General features: G+C 37.4%; 1 protein-coding gene across 1 annotated transcript in view; it reads right to left on the bottom strand.

Moving 5' to 3' along the window:
- The window catches only part of SLC25A26 (solute carrier family 25 member 26), a 160,513-nt gene that overhangs the window by 25,162 nt on the left and 112,136 nt on the right, over nucleotides 1-23,215 (bottom strand). The window contains exon 6 of the mRNA XM_027863847.1: nucleotides 17,312-17,356. Coding sequence (XP_027719648.1) covers nucleotides 17,312-17,356 — 45 coding nt within the window. The remainder of the gene's footprint in view (nucleotides 1-17,311; nucleotides 17,357-23,215) is intronic.

Raw genomic sequence — 23,215 nt, 5'->3', positions numbered from 1 at the left:
GAAGTATGGAAGACTTACATGAACTGATTCATACTGAAGTAAGGAGAACCAGAGCACAGCCAAACAATATATACAATAACAACAATAATGTAAGAAATAACACCAATAAAAATGAAAGGGAATTCTGTATAATCATAATGACCAAAGCTTTGACTCAGAAAAGAGATGAGAAAAGGCACCTCCCTCCTTTCACTGGATAGGTAGGAGACAATAGGTTTACAATGATGTGTATGCTATGTTTCAGCTACTAGTGATGTGCTGGTTGGCTTTGCTGAATTGTGTTTTTTTTCCCCCCAGTCTGTTTTTTTTTTTTTTTAAATAAGGGACAGCTCGTGAGGAAGGGGAAAGGGCATATTTGGTAATTACATGATGTTAAAAACCAAGTCATCAATCTATTTTAAAAAAGAAAAACAATTACTGTAATCATTTTGTGATTACATAGCTTTTAATTTCTACTCGAAATAAAAAAAAACATCCAAGGGCTCAAAGTCATTTCAATGTTCAGTAATGGCTAGCATTTATATAGCACTTTTAGGTTTGCAGAATGCTTTATAAATATCTCATCTGATCCTCATAATCCCCTTGGGAAGCTGTTGTAATAAAAAGTTATCCTTATTTTACAGATGAGAAAACTGAGGCAAACAGAGGTAAAGTGCCCTGTCCAGGGTCACACAGCTTGTTAAGTGTCTGAGAAAAGATTTGAACTCAGGTTTTCCAGACTCCAATTCATGGCCTTACATCCACTGAGCCATTAGCACTAACATATCCTGATGTTCTGATTGGGGCAGTTGGTGGAACAGAGGATAGACACTTCCTTTCCCTTCCCCTCTTCCTTACAGATATTTAAACAGTAAATATCGTTTTCATAAAGTATAGTAAAAACACTTTTTTGTAAGATTGGTGCTATGTATAATGAAACAATAGGATGGCAATATGTACCTCAAACCTAAAGAGATGCATGCTTTTCCTCTAGTGATTCAATTTGGGTCAACACAGGTAAAATCAAGAGAGCTGACAGTCAGCACATGAGCTGTGAACAGCCACGAAGAAGAACATTCACCGATCTTTTGGGATAAAGAGAACACTGACTGCAGCTGGACAGATGGAGGAATAACTGCCCAGGGGAAGTGGAAACTCTATTACTTATGTCATTTAAATAATTCAGGACAAGAAAGTAGAAAAAGGAATTTAAAAATGTCCCGTGGAAAAGCTCAAGATGGTTTCAGAAGTATGATTATAATCTATTTCAAAACATATCCATAAATTGGCTTCCAAATGTGAAAACAAGTGGAGGAGAGAGGCAAAGATCAGGGAGATGTGGGCTGGGAGCAAAATTCAGGAAGAATGGAAAAGGGTGGATGGCAGCTTTCAAATGTAATTGTTTATTCGAACACAGTTACCCTCTCCAATAACAAAGGGTCAACTTTCAGATAGGTATAGATCAGATGTATAGATTAGTTAATGGGCTTTATAATCTATTTGACTTCTATCAGTATCTTTAAGTTTTTAAAATAGTTAAGATTAATAACCAGATAAACATTTTAATACTCCTTTTATATTGTGTTGGGAGCAAAAAAGATTATATACACAAACATGTATATATCTACATCGATATCTACATAACATCTGTTGGTCAAAAACATTTTTAAATGTACCTTATTTTCTAAGATTACCTAATTTTCATTCTGAATGGTCTTCTTCTTGTTCATCATAGCATTACATCGTGTTCTGAATATTTGGTGGTTTCACTCTGTACATAACAATCTGGACATCCTATTTTCCCAAGTGATTCTCCACTGATTGCCACATGAAGGGCAGCATGAAATAATTAGTTTACTTTTTGTTTTTAGGGCAATATCATTTCCCACCAGTGTTCACATGATTGGAACACAAACAATGCCAAACCCAATGCTACAGAACCCTCAAGGATGCCAATCTTCCATCATGTGTAGTCTATTAAAGTGAAGACTGAATAGAAGACTTTGTTTTCTACTTCAAAAGACCCAGCCCCATTACCCGCTCTTGCCTTATAAATAACAAACTGGAAATAAGTCTTTTGACTCAAGTCCATGGAAACTTATACAATCTGGGGTTTCTTATACTGTCCCCATCACAAGTATGTTCTCCTTTATATGTATGATATTAAGACACCATATCACGTACATATATGTTGTATATAAAAACATACACATGTGCAAAGCTATCCGCAGTATCCGATTCAGAAATTTATAATATCAGACAATCTACAATTTAGATGGCAGAAAAAGTAATTTTCAAATCATACTAAACTAACCTTGCTATTGATGATATCATCTATGTTTAGTCTTACTGCAGTCTATGTTTACTCCAGCAATTTCACAACCCAGAGAAGGCACTGAATTAATAAAATTCTTTTTCTGCATGCATCTCTCTAACACCCAAGCTGGTTATTGTCTAACCTTCTTTATGTCAGAAAAAATATATAGTTTTATTTTAAAAATCTACTGCTACCTGGAAGTTTAAGTGAGCTTAAAAGTTTCTGAAAGCTGTATCTACTAAAAGTTATAAGATGTTTTCTTTTTAAAAATTATCAATGTAAGTAACTATAAAGAAAACACATCCCTAACAGGTATTAAACACTAAATGCTTTCCATCTCTCCAAACTTCCTTCTGGAATTGTAAAATGTACACAAAAACATTTCACAGAGCTGTAATTTGTGTGAGGCTCTTTTTCAGCCAATATTTCAGATAAAACTTTCCCCTACATCAATATAGCAGATGTATCTATACACCATTTTTAATAGCTATACAGAACTCTATGTTTACAATTTGCTTAACCATTTTTTTATAATTACACCTTGAGGTTGTTTACAATGACTATTATAAATAATGCTGCTGTGAACATCTCAGGGACATATCTTTGGGGTTATTTTCATTGGTTACACTCCACAAAGGAAAGTACTCAGAAAAAAGTTATGAATGCTTTCATAACCATTATAGGTAGGCAAAGAACTCTCCCAAGAAGTTTAATCAATTTGTTGTACAGCTAACAATGCAGAAGTGTACTGGTCAGCTAGGAGCCACCTTGGATAGTGCTGGATCTGGAATACAGAAGAAGTGAATTTAAATCCAGCCTCAGACACTTACTAGCTGCATGACACTGGGCAAGTCATTTAACCTCAGTTTTCTTCAGTCTCTCTAACTGTAAAACAGGGATAATAACACCAACTACTTTGAAGGGTTTTTGTGAAGATCGAATGAGATATTTATAAAAGCACTCAGCACAGTGCCTGGCACACAGGAGGTGCTATATAAGTGCTGATTCCTTTCCTGATCTTTGTTTCCCATAACTCTATCAACATTCAGTTTTAACGTTTTATTTACTATCAGTACTAGTAGAAGGAATGCCTGCAGTGATATTACCAGAATGGCAAAGTATCACTTACCTTTGCCAGATTAACAGGTGCCCAAGTGGACAAGAGGTGTTCAGATCAGAACTGGTGGTTTAAAATGCCATGAATACAATTAGAAAACATGATCTAGTCATCATCTCTATCATATTAAGGCTTCAGAGATCCTGTCAACACACTAAGTAGGACACAAAATGGCAGGGAGTGGGCAGGAAAGTTGAGCACAATTTCAACCAGCTCTAGATTCTTTTCTACTTTTGTAAAATAGCTTCTTAGGGTTTAGCAGGGCACTCACTGTTCATGGATTCCCCATTTACTGGAGCTCTTCAGGCAAGGGCAAGGTGACCATTTGTTTGGAAGGTGAAAGTGGGTTAAATGAGGTAACTGAGGTCTCTTTCAAATCAGAATTTCTGTGATCTTGTGATTCTCACCCAAAAAATAAAACCAAAGGTTAACATTTGCTAAGCCACCTTTTTGGTTCTCCTGGAACCAAAATCAGTTTCCTAGGTCATGAAACAAAATATTATTTAGCCATTTGGGCCTTCACTCAAAACATATGTGATCTTATTTTTGACCAGGAATTCTTAACTTGGGAACTGTGAACTTGTGGGTTTTTTTAAAAAAAAAAATGTTTGATAATTACATTTAAGTATAATTGGTTTCCTTTTAGTTTTCTGTATTTCATTTTCTGCATTTAAAAACACGATTCTGAGAAGGGGTCCATAGGCTGTACCAGACTGCCACAGGGGCCCAGCACACAAGAAAAGGTTAAGGATGCTTGTTTTAGACGAATTTAGATGAATTATATTCATCAATCCTAAAGGAATGGGGAGGCACCACCAGCACGAGGCTGAAAGCAGTAAACTGACAGTCTGAAAAGGAAGGAAGAGGCAGAAAAACTACCAAAAGCAGCCACGACAGCTGGAAAATCAGTGACCAAGAACCACCTCGCTCTCTGTCTCACACACAGGGGCTGATGCTTCCTGGAGACCAAGAGACACCATTGTCTTACACAGCAGACACCTGACAAGATTTGTGGTGCCATGAGTGCGTCCTTCCCTCCTGGGAGCCCAATTACACTCAGTCTGAGCTTGAACGCCTAATCGGCAGCCTCTTTAGCCCAGCTCACTACCTTCCGGGGGGATCACACACCATTCTCTTCTTTATGTTGACACTTAGGCCACACGAGATGATTCCCTGTTTCCATACGGGTGCTGTTTTTCTGCCTTTCTTCATGTTGTTCTCTGTGCCCAGAATACTCTTTGCTCTACCCTAAGCAGAATTCCTGCCTATCTTTTATTACTCAAATTCCCACCATTATCTGGAGACTTTGCCTGATGCCCTTTACCTCCCTGAAAGGTCAACTCCTTTATGCACTTACCAAATATTATTTTGTATTATAATCATATGAATACAAATCATATCTTCCAATAAGACTATAAATTACATGCCTTTTCTAAATTCTGGCCCGCTCCCAGGACCTAGCAGAGTACTTTGGTCAGGGCAGGCACTTAACGCTTGTTCTTGTGAGCTGAATTCATATTTATATACAAATGCTTGCAAGGTATTTAAGTTTGTGAGAGTTTACAACTAGAAAATGTGTATGATCCAAATATTTAAAGAATATCTCCCCAAGTAACTGCTTTAAACCAAGTTTATCCCATTTCAGATAAAATGGACTAATTTCTGGAAGATCAAAGGCAACAGAAACTGATGCTACCCTAGAGCAGTTGGGAAGAGAAGCTTGATTTTTGGTTAATGTAAAAAGGGACACACTACCATGTCGAGTTTAATACATATTTTCTTTTAAAACAAACATCACAGAAAAGAAATCCACAGTTTCATGGGCAATCCTTTTCTTGTTTGTTTGTTCTTTGTATAATGAAATGTCCATGTATGTTGATGATTGTTAAGATCATAATTAAAAAAATTGTATTTTAAAAAGAGTTGCACAGACCTGACACACCTTCTTTGTCAGCGTCCATCTCTCTACAAATTTTTGTAATCTGGCTACCATCCTCTTGAAACTGCTCTTTCACAAATGAAAGACTTCCTCAGCACAAAATCCCATGGTCCTTTTTCATTCATTACTACCACCCCCAACTGGCCCCAGCCACTTTCCCAGGACCTCTTTGGCAACTAAGACATTGCTGATCATCCCTTCCTACTGGGTCCAGTCTCCTCCCTTGGATTCAAATACATCCTGTCAAACACATTTACCCTTAGTGCTTCAATCAGCTATCACCACTACACAGACAGCTTCCATAATTCCACCAGCTGCCTTCAAGACATCTCTCCTTGTGGATCCCACTGCTGCCTCCAACTCAGCACCAGTATAAACCTGAGTTTATCATCTTTTCCCCAAAACCTGTGCCTCCTTATAACAGGTCTTCCATTTTTAAAAACCTTGGTGTTACCCCCCCCCACTTTACAGTATTTTATTTTTTCCAATTATGCCTAAAGATAGTTTTCAACATTCATTTTCATAAGATTTTGAGTTCCAAAGTTTTATCCTCCTCTTTTTCCCCTCCACCCTTCCTAAGAGAGCAAGCAATCTGATACAGATTACACATGTACAATCATATTAAACATATTTCCACATTAGTCATGTTGTAAAAGGAGAATCAGAACAAAAGGGAAAAACTATGAGAAAGAAAAAAAAAAGAGAAAATAGTATGCTTCGATCTGCATTCAGACTCCACAGTTCTTTCTCTGGATGTGGACAGCATTTTCAATTATGAGTCTTTTGGAAGTGTCTTGGAACACTGTACTGCTGAGAAGAGCTTAGTCTATCAGAGCTGATCATCACACAGTGTTGCTATTACTATATACAATAATCTCTGGTTCTGTTCACTTCACTCAGCATCAGACCATACAAGTCTTTCCAGGTTTTTCTGAAGTCAGCCTGTTCATCATTTCTCATAGCACAATAGTATTCCATTATATTCATATACCACAACTTGTTCAGCCATTCCCCAATTGATGGGCATCCCCTCAATTTCCAATTATTCACCATCACAAAAGGAGCTGCTATAAATATTTTTGTGCAAGTGGGTCCTTTCCCTGTTTTTATAATCTCTTTGGGATACAGACCTAGTGGTAGTATTGCTAGATCAAAAGGTATGCACAGTTTTATAGCCCTTTGGGAATAGTTCCAAATTGCTCTCCAGAATGGTTGGATCAGTTCACAATTCCACCAACCATGCATTAGTGTTCCAATTTTCCCACATTTTCTCCAACATTTATCATTTTCCTTTTCTGTCATATTAGCCAATCTGATAGGTATGAGGCGGTACTACAGAGTTGTTTTGGTTTGCTCTACTATAGTGATTTAGAGCATTTTTTCATATGACTATAGTTTTTCATCTGAAAACTGCCTGTTCATATCCTTTGACCATTTATCAATTGGGGGATGACATATTCTTATAAATTTGACTCAGTTCTCTATATATTTGAGAAATGAGGCCTTTATCAGAAACAGTGGCTATACAAATTGTTTCCCAGCTTTTTGTTTCCTTCTAATCTTGGTTGCATTGGCTTTGTTTGTGTAAAAACTTTTAAATTTCATGTAATCAAAATTATCCATTTTGCATTTCATAATGTGCTCTATCTCTTGTTTGGTCATAAATTCTTCCCTTATCCATTGATCTGATGGGTAAACTATTCTTCACTCTCCTAATCTGTGTATGGTATAACCCTTCAAGTCTAAATCATGTACCCACTTTGATCTTATCTTAGCAAATGGTGTGAGATGTTGGTCTATGCCTAGTTTCTGCCACACTATTTTCCAATTTTCCCAGCAGTTTTTGTCAAACAGTGAAGTCTTATCTCAGAAGCTACAGTCTTTGGGTTTATCAAACAGTAGATTACTGTGGTCACTGACTACTATGTCTTGCGTACCTAACTATTCCACCGATCTACCACTCTGCTTCTTAGCTGGTACCAAATAGTTTTGATGACTGCTGCTTTATAATACAGTTTTGGATCTGGTACTGCTAGGCCACCTTCCTTTGCATTTTTTTTTCACTAATTCCCTTGATAGTCTTGACCTTTTGTTATTCCAGATGAATTCTGTTATTATTTTTTCTAGCTCTATAAAATAATTTTTTGGTAATTTGATTGATATGATACTGAATTAATTAAAATTAAAATTAATTTAAGTAGAACTGTCATTTTTATTATATTAGCTCAGCCTACCCTTGAGCAAGTGATACTTTATTTGTGTGAAAAAAGTTTTGTGATTGTATTCACATAGTTTCTAGGTTTGTCTTTACAGGTAGACTCCCAAATATTGTATATTGTCTACAATTATTTTAAATGGAATTTCTCTATCTCTTATTGATGTACTTTGGTGGTAATATATAGAAATACTGATGACTTGTGTGGGTTTATTTTATATCCTGAAACTTTGCTAAAGTTGTTAATTATTTCAAGTAGTTTTGAGTTGATTCTCTAGGCTTCTCTAAGTCGACCATCATATCATCCACAAAGAGTGACAGTCTTGTTTCCTCATTGCCCATTCTAATTCCTTCAATTTCTTTTTCTTCTCTCATTGCCAAAGCTAACGTTTCTGGTACAATATTAAATAACAGTGGGGATGATGGGAATCCTTGTTTCACCCCTGATCCTATTGGGAAATGCTTCTAGCTTATCCCCATTACATATAATGCCTGCTCATAGTTTTAGATAACTACTACTTATTATTTTAAGGAAAACTCCGTTTACTCCTATGCTCTATAGTGTTTTTAACAGGAATGAGTGCTGTACTTTGTCAAATGCTTTTCTTGCATCTATTGAGATAATCATATGATTTCTTTTAGTTTTATTATTGATATGGTCAAGTATGCTGATAGTTTTCCTAATATTGAACCAGCCCTGCATTCCTGGTATAAATCCCATCTGATGATAGTATATTATTCTCATGATAAATTGCTGTAATCTCTCTGCTAATATTTTGTTTAAAATTTTTGCATCAATATTCACTAGGGAAATTAGTCTATGATTTTTTTTCTCTGTTTTGGCTCTTCCTGGTTTAGCTGTCAGCACCATATTTGTATCATAAATGGAACTTGGTAGGACTCTGCCTATTTTTCCAAATAGTTTAGATAGTATTGGAATTAATTGTTCTTCAAATGTTTGGTAGAATTCACTTGTAAATCTATCTGGCCCTGGAGATTTTTTTTTAAGGAGTTCATTTATAGCTTTTTCAATTTCTGTTTTTTTTTTTTTTTAAATGGGGTTAAGAATTTTATTTCCTCCTCTGTTAATCTGAGCAATTTATTAGTAAATATTCATCCATTTCCCTTAGGTTGTCAGATTTACTGACATAAGTTGGGCAAAAGAGTTCCTAATTACTGCTTTAATTTCCTCTTCACTGGTGGTGAATTCACCCTTTTCATTTCTGATATTGGTAACATGATTTTCTTCTATTTTTTAAATCAAATTAACCAAAGGTTTATATATGTTATTATGGATTTTTTTTCTCATAAAGCCAGATCTGAGTTTTATTAGTACAATAGTTTTCTTACTTTCAATTTTATTAATCTCTTCTTTAATTTTCAGAATTTCTAATTTGGTATCTAATTAGGGATTTTTAATTTATTCTTTTTCTAGCTCTTTTAGGTACATGCCCAATTCACTGATCCCCTCTTTCTCTATTTTACTCATGTAAGCATTTAGAGATATAAAATTTCCCCTAAGAACAGCTTTGGCTTCATCCCATAAATTTTGGTACGTTGTCTCATTATTGTCATTCTCTTTGACAAAACTATCGATTATTTCTATGATTTCTTGTTTGACCCACTCATTCTTTAGGACTAGAATTCAGTTTCCAGGGGCAGAGCCAAGATGGTGGAGTAAAAGCAGTGACTTGCTTGTGCTCTCCCCCAAACTCCTCCAAATACCTGCAAAAAAATTACTCTAAACAAATTCTAAAGCAGCAGAACCCACAAAAAGACAGAGTGAACAAATTTCCAGCCAAAGACAGCCTGGATGGTAGATCAGAAAGGTATATCATGCCGTATTGGGAGAGGAGCACAGTTCAGCGTAGGTGTGCAGGCCACAGCGACCATGGAGCAGGCCTCAGAGGGCTGAATCACAGGCAGTTGTGGTGGTTTCCAGACTTCTTAACCCACGAACGCCAAAGACAACTTAGAAGGTCAGTGGGAAAAGTCTGTTTCTACGGTGGTGAGAGAGGAGCACGGGGTCTCAGCCCCTGGGTGGGGGCTGCCTCCTGAGCTTCCGGTCCACAGACTGAGGGGGAATCCAGTGGCTGATCAGAGGGGGATTGCAGGAATCTCTCTGCTGGTTCAAGATTTTCTTGCTTTGCCCGTGCTTAGATTTGGGTCACAGTTCTGAGGGGCGATGCTGGGGCAAGGAGGAGCGCTGGCGTGGTGGAGCTTGTAGTAGCTGTGGAGAGGGAATCCTCCTCATAGTTCCAAGACAGAAAAGAGTGCTCATAGACCACAGTACAGGCCAGGAAAGGAGTGAACACCTCGCCCTTGATCATAGCACCTTGGAAAAACTGAAAATTTACAGGTCCCTAGAAGTATCTCTGAAAACAACTGCACAAAACCCCTGAAGTTTGGGACAGTACATTCTCCACACTGGAAGCAGACCCCTACCTTAACAAAGACTCTATAACTCAAGTAATTGGCTGAGATCATGAGCAAGAAGTGCAAAAAGAGTCAGACTATATTATCTTACTTTGATGACAAAGAAGATCAAAACATACAACCATAAGACAATGAAGCCAAAGCTCCTACATCCAAAGCCTCCAAGAAAAATATGAATTGGTCCCAGGCCATGGAAAAGTTCAAAAAGGATTTTGAGAAGCAAGTAAGAGAAGTAGAGGAAAAACTGAGAGTGATGTTAAAGGAGACCCAAAAAAATAGTGAAGAAAATAACACCTTAAAAAATAGCCTAACCCAAATGGCAAAAGAAGTCCAAAAGCCAACGAGGAGAAGAATGCCCTAAAAAGCAAAATTGGACAAATGGAAAAGGAAGTCCAAAAGCTTACTGAAGAAAATACTTCCTTAAAAATTAGAACAGAGAAATTGGAAACTAGGGACAATCTGAGAAATCAAGGCACTGTAACACTAATCCAAAGGAATGAAAAAATAGAAGAGAATGTGAAATATCTCATTGGAAAAACAACTGACCTGGAAAATAGATCCAGGAGAGAGAACTTAAAAATTAAAAATTATTGGACTATCTGAAAGCCATGATCAAAAAAAGAGCCTACACATCATCTTTCAAGAAATTATCAAGGAAAACTGCCCCGATATTTTAGAACCAGAAGGCAAAATAGAAACTGAAAGAATCCACTGATCACCTCCTGAAAGAGATCCCCAAAGGAAAACTCCTAGGAATGTTGTAACCAAATTCCAGAATTCCCAGGTCAAGGAGAAGATATTGCAAACAGCCAGAAGGAAACAATTCAAGTATTGTGGAAACACAATCAGGATAACACAAGATTTAGCAGCTTCTACATTAAGGGTCCGGAGGGCATGGAATAAGATATTCCGGAGGGCAAAGGAGATAGGACTACAACCTAGAATCACCTACCCAGCAAAACTGAGTATAATTCTTCAGGATAAAAAATGGTCATTCAATGAAATAGGGGACTTTCAAGCATTCCTGTGGAAAAGACCAGAGCTGAATAGAAAATTTGACCTTCCAACTCAAGACTCAAGTGAAACGTGGAAGAGGTAAACAGGAAAGAGAAATAATAAGAGACTTATTAAGGTTGAACTGTTTACATTCCTGCATGGAAAGATGATATTTGTAACTCATGAGTCCTTTGTCAGTATTAGGGTACTGGGAGGGAAAAAAAATTACATGTATGCATAGATAGATAGATAGAGGGCACAGGGTGAGTTGAAGATGAAGGGGTGATATCTGGAAAATAAAATTAAGGGATGAGAGAGGATTATACTGGGAGGAAACAGAGAAGTAGAATGAGGTAAAATATCTCACATGAAACAGACAAGAAAAGACTTTTACAGTGGAGAGGAAATGGGGGAAGGTGAGAGGGAATGAGTGAATCTTATTCTCATAGGATTTGGCTTAAGGAGGGAATAACATACACAATGGGGTATGGAAATCTATCTTACCCTACAGGAAAATAAGGGGAGAAGGGGATAAGAGAGCAGGGGGTTGATAGAGGGGAGGGCAGATTGGGGGAGGGGATAATCAAAAGCAAACACTCCTGAGGAGGGACAGGGTCAAAAGAGAGAATAGAATAAATGGGGGGTAGGATAGCATGAAGGGAAATATACTTAGTTTTTCACAACAGAACTACTATGGAAGTGTTTTGCATGACTACACATCTCTAACCTGTACTGAGATGCTTGCCTTTTCAATGAGGGTGGGAGGGGAGGGAGGAAGGGAGAAAATCTGTAACCCAAAGTTTTAAAAACACATGTTAAAAATTTAAAAAAAAATTTAGTTTCCAATTAATTTTTAATCTATCTTTCCATGGTCCTTGATTACATGTAATTTTTATTGCATCATGATCTGAAAAGGATTATTTAATATTTCTGCCTTTCTGCATTTGATTGTGCAGATTTTTTTATGTCCTAATACATAGTCAAATTTTGTGTAGGTGCCATGTACTGTTGAGAAAAAGGTACATTCCTTTCTATCCCAATTCAATTTTCTCCAGAGGTCTATCATATCTAACTCTTTTAAATTTCTATTCACCTCCTTAACTTCTTTCTTGTTTATTTTGTGGTTAGATTTATATAGTTCTGAGAGAGGGAGGTAGAGGTCCCCCCTACTATAGTTTTGCTGTCTATTTACTCATGTAACTCACTTAACTTCTCTAAGAATTTGGATGCTATACTACTTGGTGCATATATGTTTAGTATTGATATTACCTCATTGTCTATGGTACCTTTTAGCAGGATGTAGTTTCCTTCCTTATCTCTTTTAATTAGGTTTATTTTTGCTTTTGCTTTGTCTGAGATCTAGACTGGTACCTCTGCTTTTTATACTTTAGCTGAAGTATAATATATTCTGCTCCAACCTTTTACCTTTTCTTTGTGTGTATCTCTCTGCTTCAAATGTGTTTCTTGTAAACAGCATATTGTAGGATTATGGTTTTTAATTCACTCTGCTATCCCCTTCCATTTTATGGGAGAGTTCATCCCATTCACATTCACAGTTATGATGACTAACTGTGTCTTTCTCTCCATCTCATTTTCCTCCCTGTTTATACTTTTCTCTCTTTCACCCTTTCCCTCCTCATCACCTTCTTTTGCTTCTGATCACCACCTCCCTCAATCTGTCCTCCCTTCTATCAGCTCCTCCTTTTCCCTTTCCCCTCCTACTTCCCTATGGGGTAAGATAAATTTCTACACCCAACTGAGTGTGTATATTATTTCCTCTTTGAGTCAAATCCAATGAGAGTGAGGTTCAAACAATGCTCACCCCCTCCCTTGTTTTCCCTCTACTGTAACAGGTTTTCTGTTTCTCTTCATGTGATGTAATTTATCCTACTCTGCCTCTCTCTTTCCTCTACTCCCAGTATAATCCTTTTTTTCTACTCCTTAATTTTTTTTTATATTATCACATCAAAGTCAACTTATACCCATACCCTGTCTATATATACTCCTTCCAACTGCCCTAAAAGAGATACAGTTCTCAAGAGCTACAATTATCATTTTTCCGTGTAGGGATATAAACAGTTTAACCTTATTGAATAACAACGGCTTTTTCCTATTTACCTTTTTATGCTTATTTTGAGTCCTGTATTTAAAGACTGAATTTTCTGTTCAGTTCTGGTCATTTGAAAGTCCCCTATTTCATTGAATATCCATCTTTTCCCTGAAAGATTATGCTCAATTTTGGTGGGCAGTGGATTCTTGGTTGTAATCCAAGGTCTTCTGCCTTCCAGAATATCATGTGCCAAGCCCTCCAATCCTTTAATGTTGAAGCTGCTAGATCCTGTGTAATCCTGACTGTGGCTCTTTGATATTTGAATTGTTTCTTTCTGGCTGCTTGCAGTATTTTCTCCTTGACAGGATAATTCTGGGATTTGGCTATAATATTTCTTAGAGTTTTCATTTTGTGATCTCTTTTAGGAGGTGACTGGTAGAATTTTGATTCTTTCAACTACTATCTTACCCTCTGGTTCTAGGATATCAGGGCAGTTTTCCTTGATAATTTCTTGAAAGAGGCTCTTTTTTTGATCATGGCTTTCAGGTAGTCCAATAATTTTTACATTATCTCTCCTGGATCTATTTTCAGGCCAGTTATTTTTCCAATGAGGTATTTTACATTTTCTTCTATTGTTTCATTCTTTTGATTTTGTTTGACTGATTCCTGATGTCTCATAGAGTCATTAGCTTTCACTTTCTCAATTCTAATTTTTAAGGAATTATTTTCTTCTGTTAGCTTTTGTACCTCCTTTTCCATTTGGCCAATTCTACTTTTTAAGGAGTTGTTTTCTTCAGTGGATTTTTTCCCCCATTTGGCCAATTATATTTTTTAAGGAATTGTTTTCTTCAGTCAATTTTTAAACTTCTTTTTCCAAGCTGCTGACTCTGTCTTGCGTAACTCTCATTTCTTTTCCCAATTTTTCTTCCATCTCTCTTACTTGATTTTTAAAATCCTTTTTGAGCTCTTCCAAGAAGGCTTTTTGGTCTTGAGACTAATTCACCTTCCCCTTTGAGGCTTCACATGTGGGCATTTTGACATTGTTGTCTTCTTCTGAGTTTGTGTTTTGCTCTTCCCTGTTACCACAGTAGCTTTCTATGGTCAGGACTCTTTTCTGTTTTTAACTCATTCTTAAGCCTATTTCATGACTCTTAAATTAAGCTCCACTCCTGGGGCATAGGGGACACTCTGCCAAGCTTCTTGTGCTGGGGACCATGGGCCTGGTCACTGGCTTTCTAGGCTGGGGCCTCAGGTGCTGGCAGCTTGCCCACTGCACTGGGGTGGCCTGGCCTACCCACACCTGTTGTGCCAGGGGTTCCCGGGCTGGCAGTTCTGCACTGGGGCAGGAGGCCTCACAGCTGGCCTGCTGTGCCACTAGCCTCCAGAGCCAGGACCGAGAGGTCTCAGTTGGTGATATGTGCTATGGCCCAGATCCTGCTGGCTTGTCCTGACACTCTCTATGCTGGTGGTGCTCCCCTTCTATCCAAGTGAGACAGAACTTGCCTGAAGTCCTTCTAGGTTATCTTAAGCTAGACAATTATTTCCCTCTGTCTTTTTGTAGGTTCTGCATCTCCAGAATCCATTTAAATGCTTGATTTAACACTGTTTCCAAGGGAAACTGGGGAGAGCTCAGGCAACTTCCTGGCTTTTCTCTGCCATCTTGGTTCCACCTCCCCCTTGGTGTTATCTTTGACTCTCCCTTGACTCTCTTGTTCAATCAGTAATCAAATCAATGTGAATTCTACCTCTGAAATAGTTCTCACATCTGTTTTCTCTCAATCTGTATTCTATTTTCATTGTCACCATCTGAGTAGAGGTCCTCATTACCACCTGCATGGACTACTGCAACACTCTCCTTAAAAGTAAAGGTTTTTTTGTCTTTACTCTCTCCCACTGCCAATTCACTTGTCATAATGCCACCAGTATGCTTTTCTTTAAGGCATAGGTAAACTGAGCAATTCTTTGTCCTTTCCAAATACTCTGTATTTTGTGATATCCAGTCCTTTGCTCCTGGAATGGCCTCCTTCTCTTTGCCTTCTGAACTCCTAGCATTAACGTTCAGTCCAAATACCACCTCTTCTCTAATGTTTCTTTCTGATTCTTCTGTCTGTATCAAATATCCACCCTCCAATCTCACAGAATGCTTGGTTTTGTAATTTTCTAATGTACTTATGTAATACTGGGCTTCTCTATGGTTTGTTACCCTCCTACTAGAAAAAGAGTTCTTAACATTTTTTGCATCATGGATCTCCATGCAATCTGGTGAAACTGATGGGTCCCTTTTCAGAACAGTGTTTTTAAAAGCATAAATAAAATATATAGAGTGGCTAATGAAACTAATTAGATTGAAATAGTTACTGAAGTGTTTAAAAAAGCAAACAAACAAGTTCATGGACCCTAAGTGAAGAATTCTTTTACTGGACAGTAAACTCAATGAGGACAGGAATTGTATCTTAACTCCACTTGGTATTTCTGCTAGAAGCTAGCATGGTGAGCACCCAGCAAGTACTTAGCATTTGCTGAATATGAAGAGTCATGTGAAAGAATGAAAGAAAGATGAAGTAGATGACTGCATATGCCAGAAGACAGAAAAGTCAAGAATTTTACTGCAATATGAAGACATGAGATTAAAACAAGAATGAGGTGAAGGAAGCCATTTTCTGAGAACTACAACCACACGAAAATAGTGGATAAATCCTCCTCTGATATCATACAATCCTTGTGGGCTTGAGAAATGTTTTCTTTAAAAGTGTTAGGCTATAAACACACAACAATAATAGAGATGATATAACAATGTAATTCATCAAATTATGTTAAGTAATTCACTTTCAGGAGATTAAAAAAAAATGTTGAAGGCATCAGATAATTTCTTCTCAGAGAAAATGACTAGGAAATTATGGAGTATAGTATGTACTCTCACTATTCCAGGCAATGTGTGATATTTTATAACTAACCAGAATCTCATAAACATCAGTAATGTGGAAAAAGTAACAAACCTTAGGACTTTTCTCTTCGATGCCTCACACATACCCACATACAAGATGATGTGAGAGAATGTGGGTGTTTGCAAAGTCTGTGGCACTACTGGTTATTGAGACACAAACAAAATGAGTCTTTTTTGCTGAACAGCTGTTGGCTTCATTGTTCCTTTTTCAGAAAAAAAAAATGTTGCCGTTATGCTAATGGAATGTGACCTCATTGGCTAACAATTACATCATGCCTTGAGACACTGTTTTGGAAAGCTGTTTTCACAATGCATTGCCTAGAAAAATGGCCAAAAAATGCCAGCTTCATCGAGTAAATGATATACATTCTAGGTGAGTATGACTTAAGAGAAATATTTCTGAATACTCAATGAGAATTTTTTGTCCTTATTAAAAAATTGGAATTAAACAATTTTCTACCTATTATTTTTCAACTAAGCATTTTTTAAAGCTAGCAACAATATTAATATTTTGATGACCCTTTTTGAGATGTATTCTTTGGCTCTCAATTATACCTAATCACTGAGAGGTGAGTAACTACTTCCTTCTTGTGCAGATTGTGTAATCAACAGTGGATTCTGCATGGCCACAAGGAGTCATTTCCTTAGGTGAAAAGAAGCTGCATGTCTTGTGCTACAGTGTGACAAGGAGTGACTCTCAAGGGGGTAGGACGTCTCACTCTCCAATTTCCCCTGCCCCGTCTGTCACTATTGGCTGCGTCAGTGTTTGACCTTGGGGAGCTGGAGAGAAAGGAATCCAACAGCCTTGCCTTACTATACCACTAAGCCCTGGCCCTTCCTTCAGGTGTAGGGAAAGCTCAGTCAGCTGGCAGTTCTGTGCAGGATTGCTCTCCTTCCTTCTACCCCCGTGCTCTCTATGTAACTCTGTGAGTGTGGACCAAAGAAAGGGAGAAATTATGGGTAAAAAAAAGCAGTTGAAATCTTTGCCCACCATGAGATTTTGGGAATACCGGTGGATTAATTTCACACACTACCATCATTTCCTATTGCCACAGAGACTGAGTTTTCAAGAGGCTGAGTATTATAATGTACATACCACACTTAGGTTGACATTTTCAACTAATTAGAACCTGACTCTCTCTTCATGGCGTGGCATAGAAACATTTTAACTTGCCACATATGCAGAAGCTATGTAAAATCAGGGATGTCTGTGATAGTTCAAGAGAGATTCTCATAGGAATCCAATACATTAATAATAACAAGAATTGCTTTTTATGATAATAAAGTAACTTAAAAATGGATGTATCTAATAACTTACTTTTAAGGACTCCCACAGAGGAAACTGCACAAGAGAGAAAGGAATCTACGGAGAGACAAAAACATGTCAAACAAACAAATTAGGCTGGCAGGACTGATAGAGTGCATAAATTAAGAAGAATTAGGGTTTAGTAAGTAGACTCTCAGTTATCACTTGTAAATAAGCATTAATGCATACTGAAAAGCAAATTCCATTAAATTCATTCTATAAATAGATATCTTGAAGCAGGGAAATGAAAAGGGCTATCAAACTCTGTGCCAGCTCTACGGTGGCAGGGGAAAGGAGGGACAGGGAGGGCTGCTCTAATAACAGTAGTACCTTTATATCCTGTTACCACTAGTAAATTCAGCTTAAACATTTATTCCTATGTTGTGGCAGCTAGGTGGCGCCATAGTGCACAGAGAGCCAGGCCTGGAGTCAAGAAGACTCATCTTCTTGAGTTCAAATACAGCCTCAGACACTTACTAGCAGTATGATCCTGGGCAAGTCACTTAACCCTGTTGGTCTCCGTTTCCTCATCGGTAAAATGAGCTGGAGAAAGAAAAGGCAAACCGCTCTAGTATCTTTGCCAAGAAAACCCTGAATGGGATCATGGAGAGTTGGACACGACTGAAATGACTGAACAACAAAAATTCTAATGTTGGGCTATATCTAGACAAAGCTCGCATGGAGCTATAAAAGAGATAACTTCTAAAGTTCACTGCAATTATCTGAGTCTTAAATCTGAAACCCGACGATTCATCTCCCTCTGAATCTGTCCCACTTCCCCTCAATTTCTGAACTCCTTCCTCTTAGAGAAAGTGTCACATTTTACCTTGGACTGTATTTACTGGTACATGTTTCAGCCCCTCTATTAGACAGAAAACTCCGTGGGGGAGGAAATAATGTTGTATTCACCTCTGATCTCCCATGGCACCCATGCTAGTGTGTAAGCCCAAGTCAGAATAGGTTTTGGACAGTGAAAGCAAGCTGTGGTAAGGGATATGCTTAAAAAAGGGCTGCTGATTAGGTTAAAGGCTAGAGTAACTTAAAGTCGAAGCATTTATTTATGGCACAGGGAAAAGAACACTGGGTTTGAATCCTGGCTATACCAACTGGTGCCTATGTGACCTTTGGTGAGCTACTTCTGCTACCTGGGCCTCAGTTTCCTCATTTATAAAATGAGAGAGTTGGACTAAAACCCATTCCAGGTAGAAAGTTATGATCCTAATGCTTTGGTTTCTAGGTAGAGTTATTTCCTTGTCAGGTCAAATTACTCTGTTCTCCAAATTCAACATTTTCCATTGATATGTGTGTGTGTGTGTGTGTGCATGTGTGTGTGTGTGTGTGTGTGTGTGTGTGTGTGTGGGTATGCATTACTCTCCTATCTTTGGGTAAAAAAGATGTTGAAGAGGAAATCTTACAAATTATGCTCAACAGAATAATATATCATCAGAGAGACAGTGTGGTATAGGCCAAGGATGCTGGCTCGTGAGTCAGGAGGCCTGGATTTGAATCCTGGCTCCATCACTTATCTCAGTGAGCAGAGGCTAGCCACTTTAAGGCTGCATCTCTGTTTCTTCATCTAAAAAATGGAGATAATACTGCCTATACTACCTACCTCACACTGCTGCAAGCCAAGTGCTTTATAAACTTTAAAATGATGTAGAAACAGAAATAGCCAGACAGTCCTTGCCTTCAAGGAGCTCACACACAGAGACAACACATACACAAATCAGTACATATACAATATATACAAAAGACACAGGAGATATCTTTGAAGGGGTAGACACTGGCTGCTGCGAAGAGAAGAAAAGGCCTCCCGCAGAAGCAAACGCTAGAGCTGATTTGTCTTTACAGGCAATAAATTTCTACCTTAATTTCAACTACATAATTTGTTCAAAGATTCTAATGAAGGGAAATCCCTGTTGAAAACTGAACTGGGATTATTTTGGAAGTCACTAATATGCATATGAATGCACACTAGTAATTTCTGGTGGATGAATCACTTTACTTATTTAAAACATTTGGGAGTTACTCTAATATTCATATTTTCTCCAAACCCAAAGCCCTGGGTATTATTTGCTTTACTCTGCTGTGATTAATGACTAACATATGAATCTCTCAATTAGTCTGATAGACAAAACTGAGCTTGACAGACACCTGCCACAGAAACTGTGTCACCAATCTTGGTAGGATAGGAAGTGAGAATGAGAAGAAATCAATGCCCCTACCTCACACTAAGCTGACAAACTGAAATCTCAGAGGACGTTTGTCATCTGGAACAATATGCTGCATCCCATGAGGCATCTCAGAGCCCCATAAAAAAGGTCAAACATACTTCTTTGTTATCAGGCCCTTGTAACAAAAGAGCAGTGATCACATTTCCTTTCCAATTTGGGGTAACAAAAAGCTATTCCACTGACAAATGAAATAAGATTGTGTAAGAATGTCTATAGCAGCTGCCCCTGCAGCACCAACAAATATTTACTTAACTGAATGAATAAAATAGAGATCACTACTAACAACAAATTGTCACACCAATTTTAGACCTAGCCAATGGATGTATAGAATCTACATAGCTCAAAAGGACTTTGTGCAAAATGCCAAATGAAAAATACACCAATACTGAACATTTTAAAATTAATTTTTTTCATTTTCTAAGGGGAACAAATATAAAAATTATTACTCATTCAAAAACAGATTTTCCTGTAAAGCCTCTTAGAGCCCCATTATTTTGCATTCAGAGATATCTACACATGCTATTGCTATGAGACTAAGATGAAAATTATCTCAGTCAACAAATTGGCAGAGATGTCAAAATATGGGAATAGTCAATGTTTGAAAGGCTATAGAAATATAGTACACTAATGTACAACTGGAAGACCTATGAATTTTGGTCCCACCATTCTGGAAAGCAATTTGGAATTAAGAAAATAAAGTGACTAAAATATCCATACATTTTGACCTAAAAATTCCACCGCTAGGCATATTCTCCAAGGAAGTTAATGACAAAAAGGCTCGTTATACACAAAAATGTTTAGAGCTACCACTTTTTGTGGTAGCAAAGAACTGGAAACAAAGTAGATGCCCATCAACTGGGGAATGGCTTAACAAATTATGATATATGCAAAATGTTACTGTGCTGTAGGAAATGATGAATATGATGCAATAGAGAAAAGCACAGTAAGACTTCCATGAATAGACATAAGGCGACATAAATAGAAATGATAAAACAACACACAAGACTTTAACAATAATAAAAATGTAAGACCAACAAAACAACTGAACTGAATGATGAAAAATCACAATGACCAAGCTTGTCCCCAAAGATGACACATCAGAAGGTATTTTCTCCTATATCTTTGCAAGGTGGGACTATACATGTTGGCCATTGCATTTAATGTCAAACTTTATCCAATATCTTGCTTCTTTTGTTGATGTAGTCTTTTCCCCCTCTCTGTTTGTTATAAAGGAATGTTCTCTGGGGAGGGGAGGGAGAATGAATAAACTAAAAAATGTAGGTGATATAAAAATCAAAGAAACCAAGAAAATAATAAAATCATGTTAATATAATTCTTTCTCTGATCAAAATGATACAAACCATAAAACAAATCATATAATTTGCTATTCTCACATTTCAAATACAATTTGCTATTATCAAAAAAGTTCAGAAGATGTTATTTAAAATATTTCATAAACTTTCTAAGAGTTTTCTAAGCAGTTAGGAACTAGGTTCTTTTTCAGTCCTTGTAGAAATCAGCAAGTTCATCAGTATGTATATTGTATATTAGTAGAATCTTTTTGAGTTACTGTCCAACATTGGTGACCTAGTAGTCCACCTTCTGGTTGGTAAAGCTCTCTAATTTTAGTTAGGAGCTACCTCAGATGACAGACATCTATTGCTGAGTCTGTACTTAAATTATATCCAACTTGGTAAAATCTATGAGGACTTGGGTTCCCCTGGGTGGCCTTTAGAACCTAGGATCATCTCCACATCAGGGTGAAGCATAAGAATAAGACTAGATTTCTGATGTGTTTAAGAGGCTCTTTAAATACTTCCTCCTCTTTCTTCCCCAAAACGTCCACAAAAAGTAAACATTTCCATGGAATTCAGAGTGATGATATTATTTAGTATGGACCCCTTTAAGAAAATTTGGCAATCAAATTCAAAAGATCTGGAGCCAGGATCTTCCATGTCATTTAGCCCAACTCCCTCAATTTTAAGATGACGAAACAGTCTGACAGATTAAATGAGTCCCACAAATTTGCACAAGGAGTAAATGGCAAGGACAGGATTCCAAGCCAGGTCTTGAGACTACAAAGTCAGTTCTCTTTTTATTGCAGGCAAGATGGTGAGAAATGGTGAGAAGAACGATTCTTTTCTCTTCTTCTATAAACTTCCTTTGAGCATATTATGGTGGATGGATGCTAATAATGCTTTTATCATCCTCCTCTTCCCACCCCCAGTTTAAGGACAGTTTTAAATAGTATTTGGGGAGGAGAACTCAGTGAACTGCATACATATTGTCTCCCTCATCAAATGTAAGCTCCTTGAAGACAGGGGCCATTTCATTTTTGTCTCTTAACTCCAGAACCAGAACAGTGACTGATACCTGGTAGGGCTTGATCAAGGCCTGGTGACTGATTGATATTAATACTTCTGGTACAGTTAGAGTCTCTAAAGGTGGAGCTTTCTCAGACCTCCTGATTAAATTCTTTGCAAACTACCTTCTTGCTACAAGGGAAATTCAGATATGGCCAAAGTGATTATGCCCTTGCCAAGAAGCCCAAAGCTTTGGTGTTCTGACCTTGTTTTCCTGTATATTAAGGTATAAAGTAAGGCCAAAGCACTATACTGAATGTCCTCATAAATAATCTTATTTCCAACCAATTTTGTACTTTTCTCTAAAAACAAATTAATCGGTGGCCCAAAGAATTTAACATTTTAATTCCTGGAATGAAAGACATTCTTCTTCTGAAGCCAAGGGAAAATTCTGATCTATAACAGTTCCTTAAATCTAATTCACATCAGCACAGGATCCTTGGCTTGGTCATGCTTGCAAGATGAAGAGACAACAATGGAAATGTGTTAGGCATATGTGAAAAATGTTCTGCCAGCAAATAGAGTCCTACAGCTAAAACAAATCCTTCATCTAACTTTCAGAGACCAGAGACATGTTGGATAGTTCTCTTCCCCTGTTTCTTCAAAGTGCCAGATTTTATGCCCCCAAACAGATGTAAGTTGTTACTCTAAGATGTTTTATAGATGGAGAAATCAAATAGTTGAACTAAGGTTTTCTATTTTGAAGTACAACATACCCATTTTATGGCAACAGATGCTACAAAACAGAATCACTGTTTTCTGATTTGTTTAATGCCACGATTTAAGGTGGTTTGTTTAAATGAAGTTGCTAAAACCCAGGGCAAAAATAAGTGAAGGAATATTAAGCTCAGCAGTCACAATTATCTCAGATAGTCAAAGCAAAAACAAAACTACTCTGCTAAAATCTGACATGGATTCCATTTATAAAGAGACATTTTTCTGGTGCAAGAATGTTTCCCAAACTTCCATTTGATGTAGGTGCCAAAAATTAAGTCTGATCAGGTATAGAGTGATTGTTCTAGGCATATGATAATAAGACAATGACTTCACATAAAGGTTTACAGAAAAATTGCCATAGAAACATACTTTACTCATACAATTTTACTAGAATTGTCTGTGGAATTAAACAATTAAAAAAACTTGAGCACTTACTATGAGCCAGGCACTACGGTAAGTACTGAGGATACAAAGAAAGGTAAAAACAGTCCCTGCCCTCAAGGAGCTTACATTCTAATGAGGAGACCACTTGTATATGACTTAATCTAATGAAATTATCTTATACAGAGCAGACTGGAAGTAATGTGAGAGAAGAATTCACT

This window comes from Vombatus ursinus, unplaced genomic scaffold (assembly GCF_900497805.2).
Source record: "Vombatus ursinus unplaced genomic scaffold, bare-nosed wombat genome assembly UNPS02014773.1, whole genome shotgun sequence".
Classification (NCBI taxonomy): domain Eukaryota; kingdom Metazoa; phylum Chordata; class Mammalia; order Diprotodontia; family Vombatidae; genus Vombatus; species Vombatus ursinus.
This window is presented reverse-complemented; position numbering and strand designations above follow the sequence as displayed.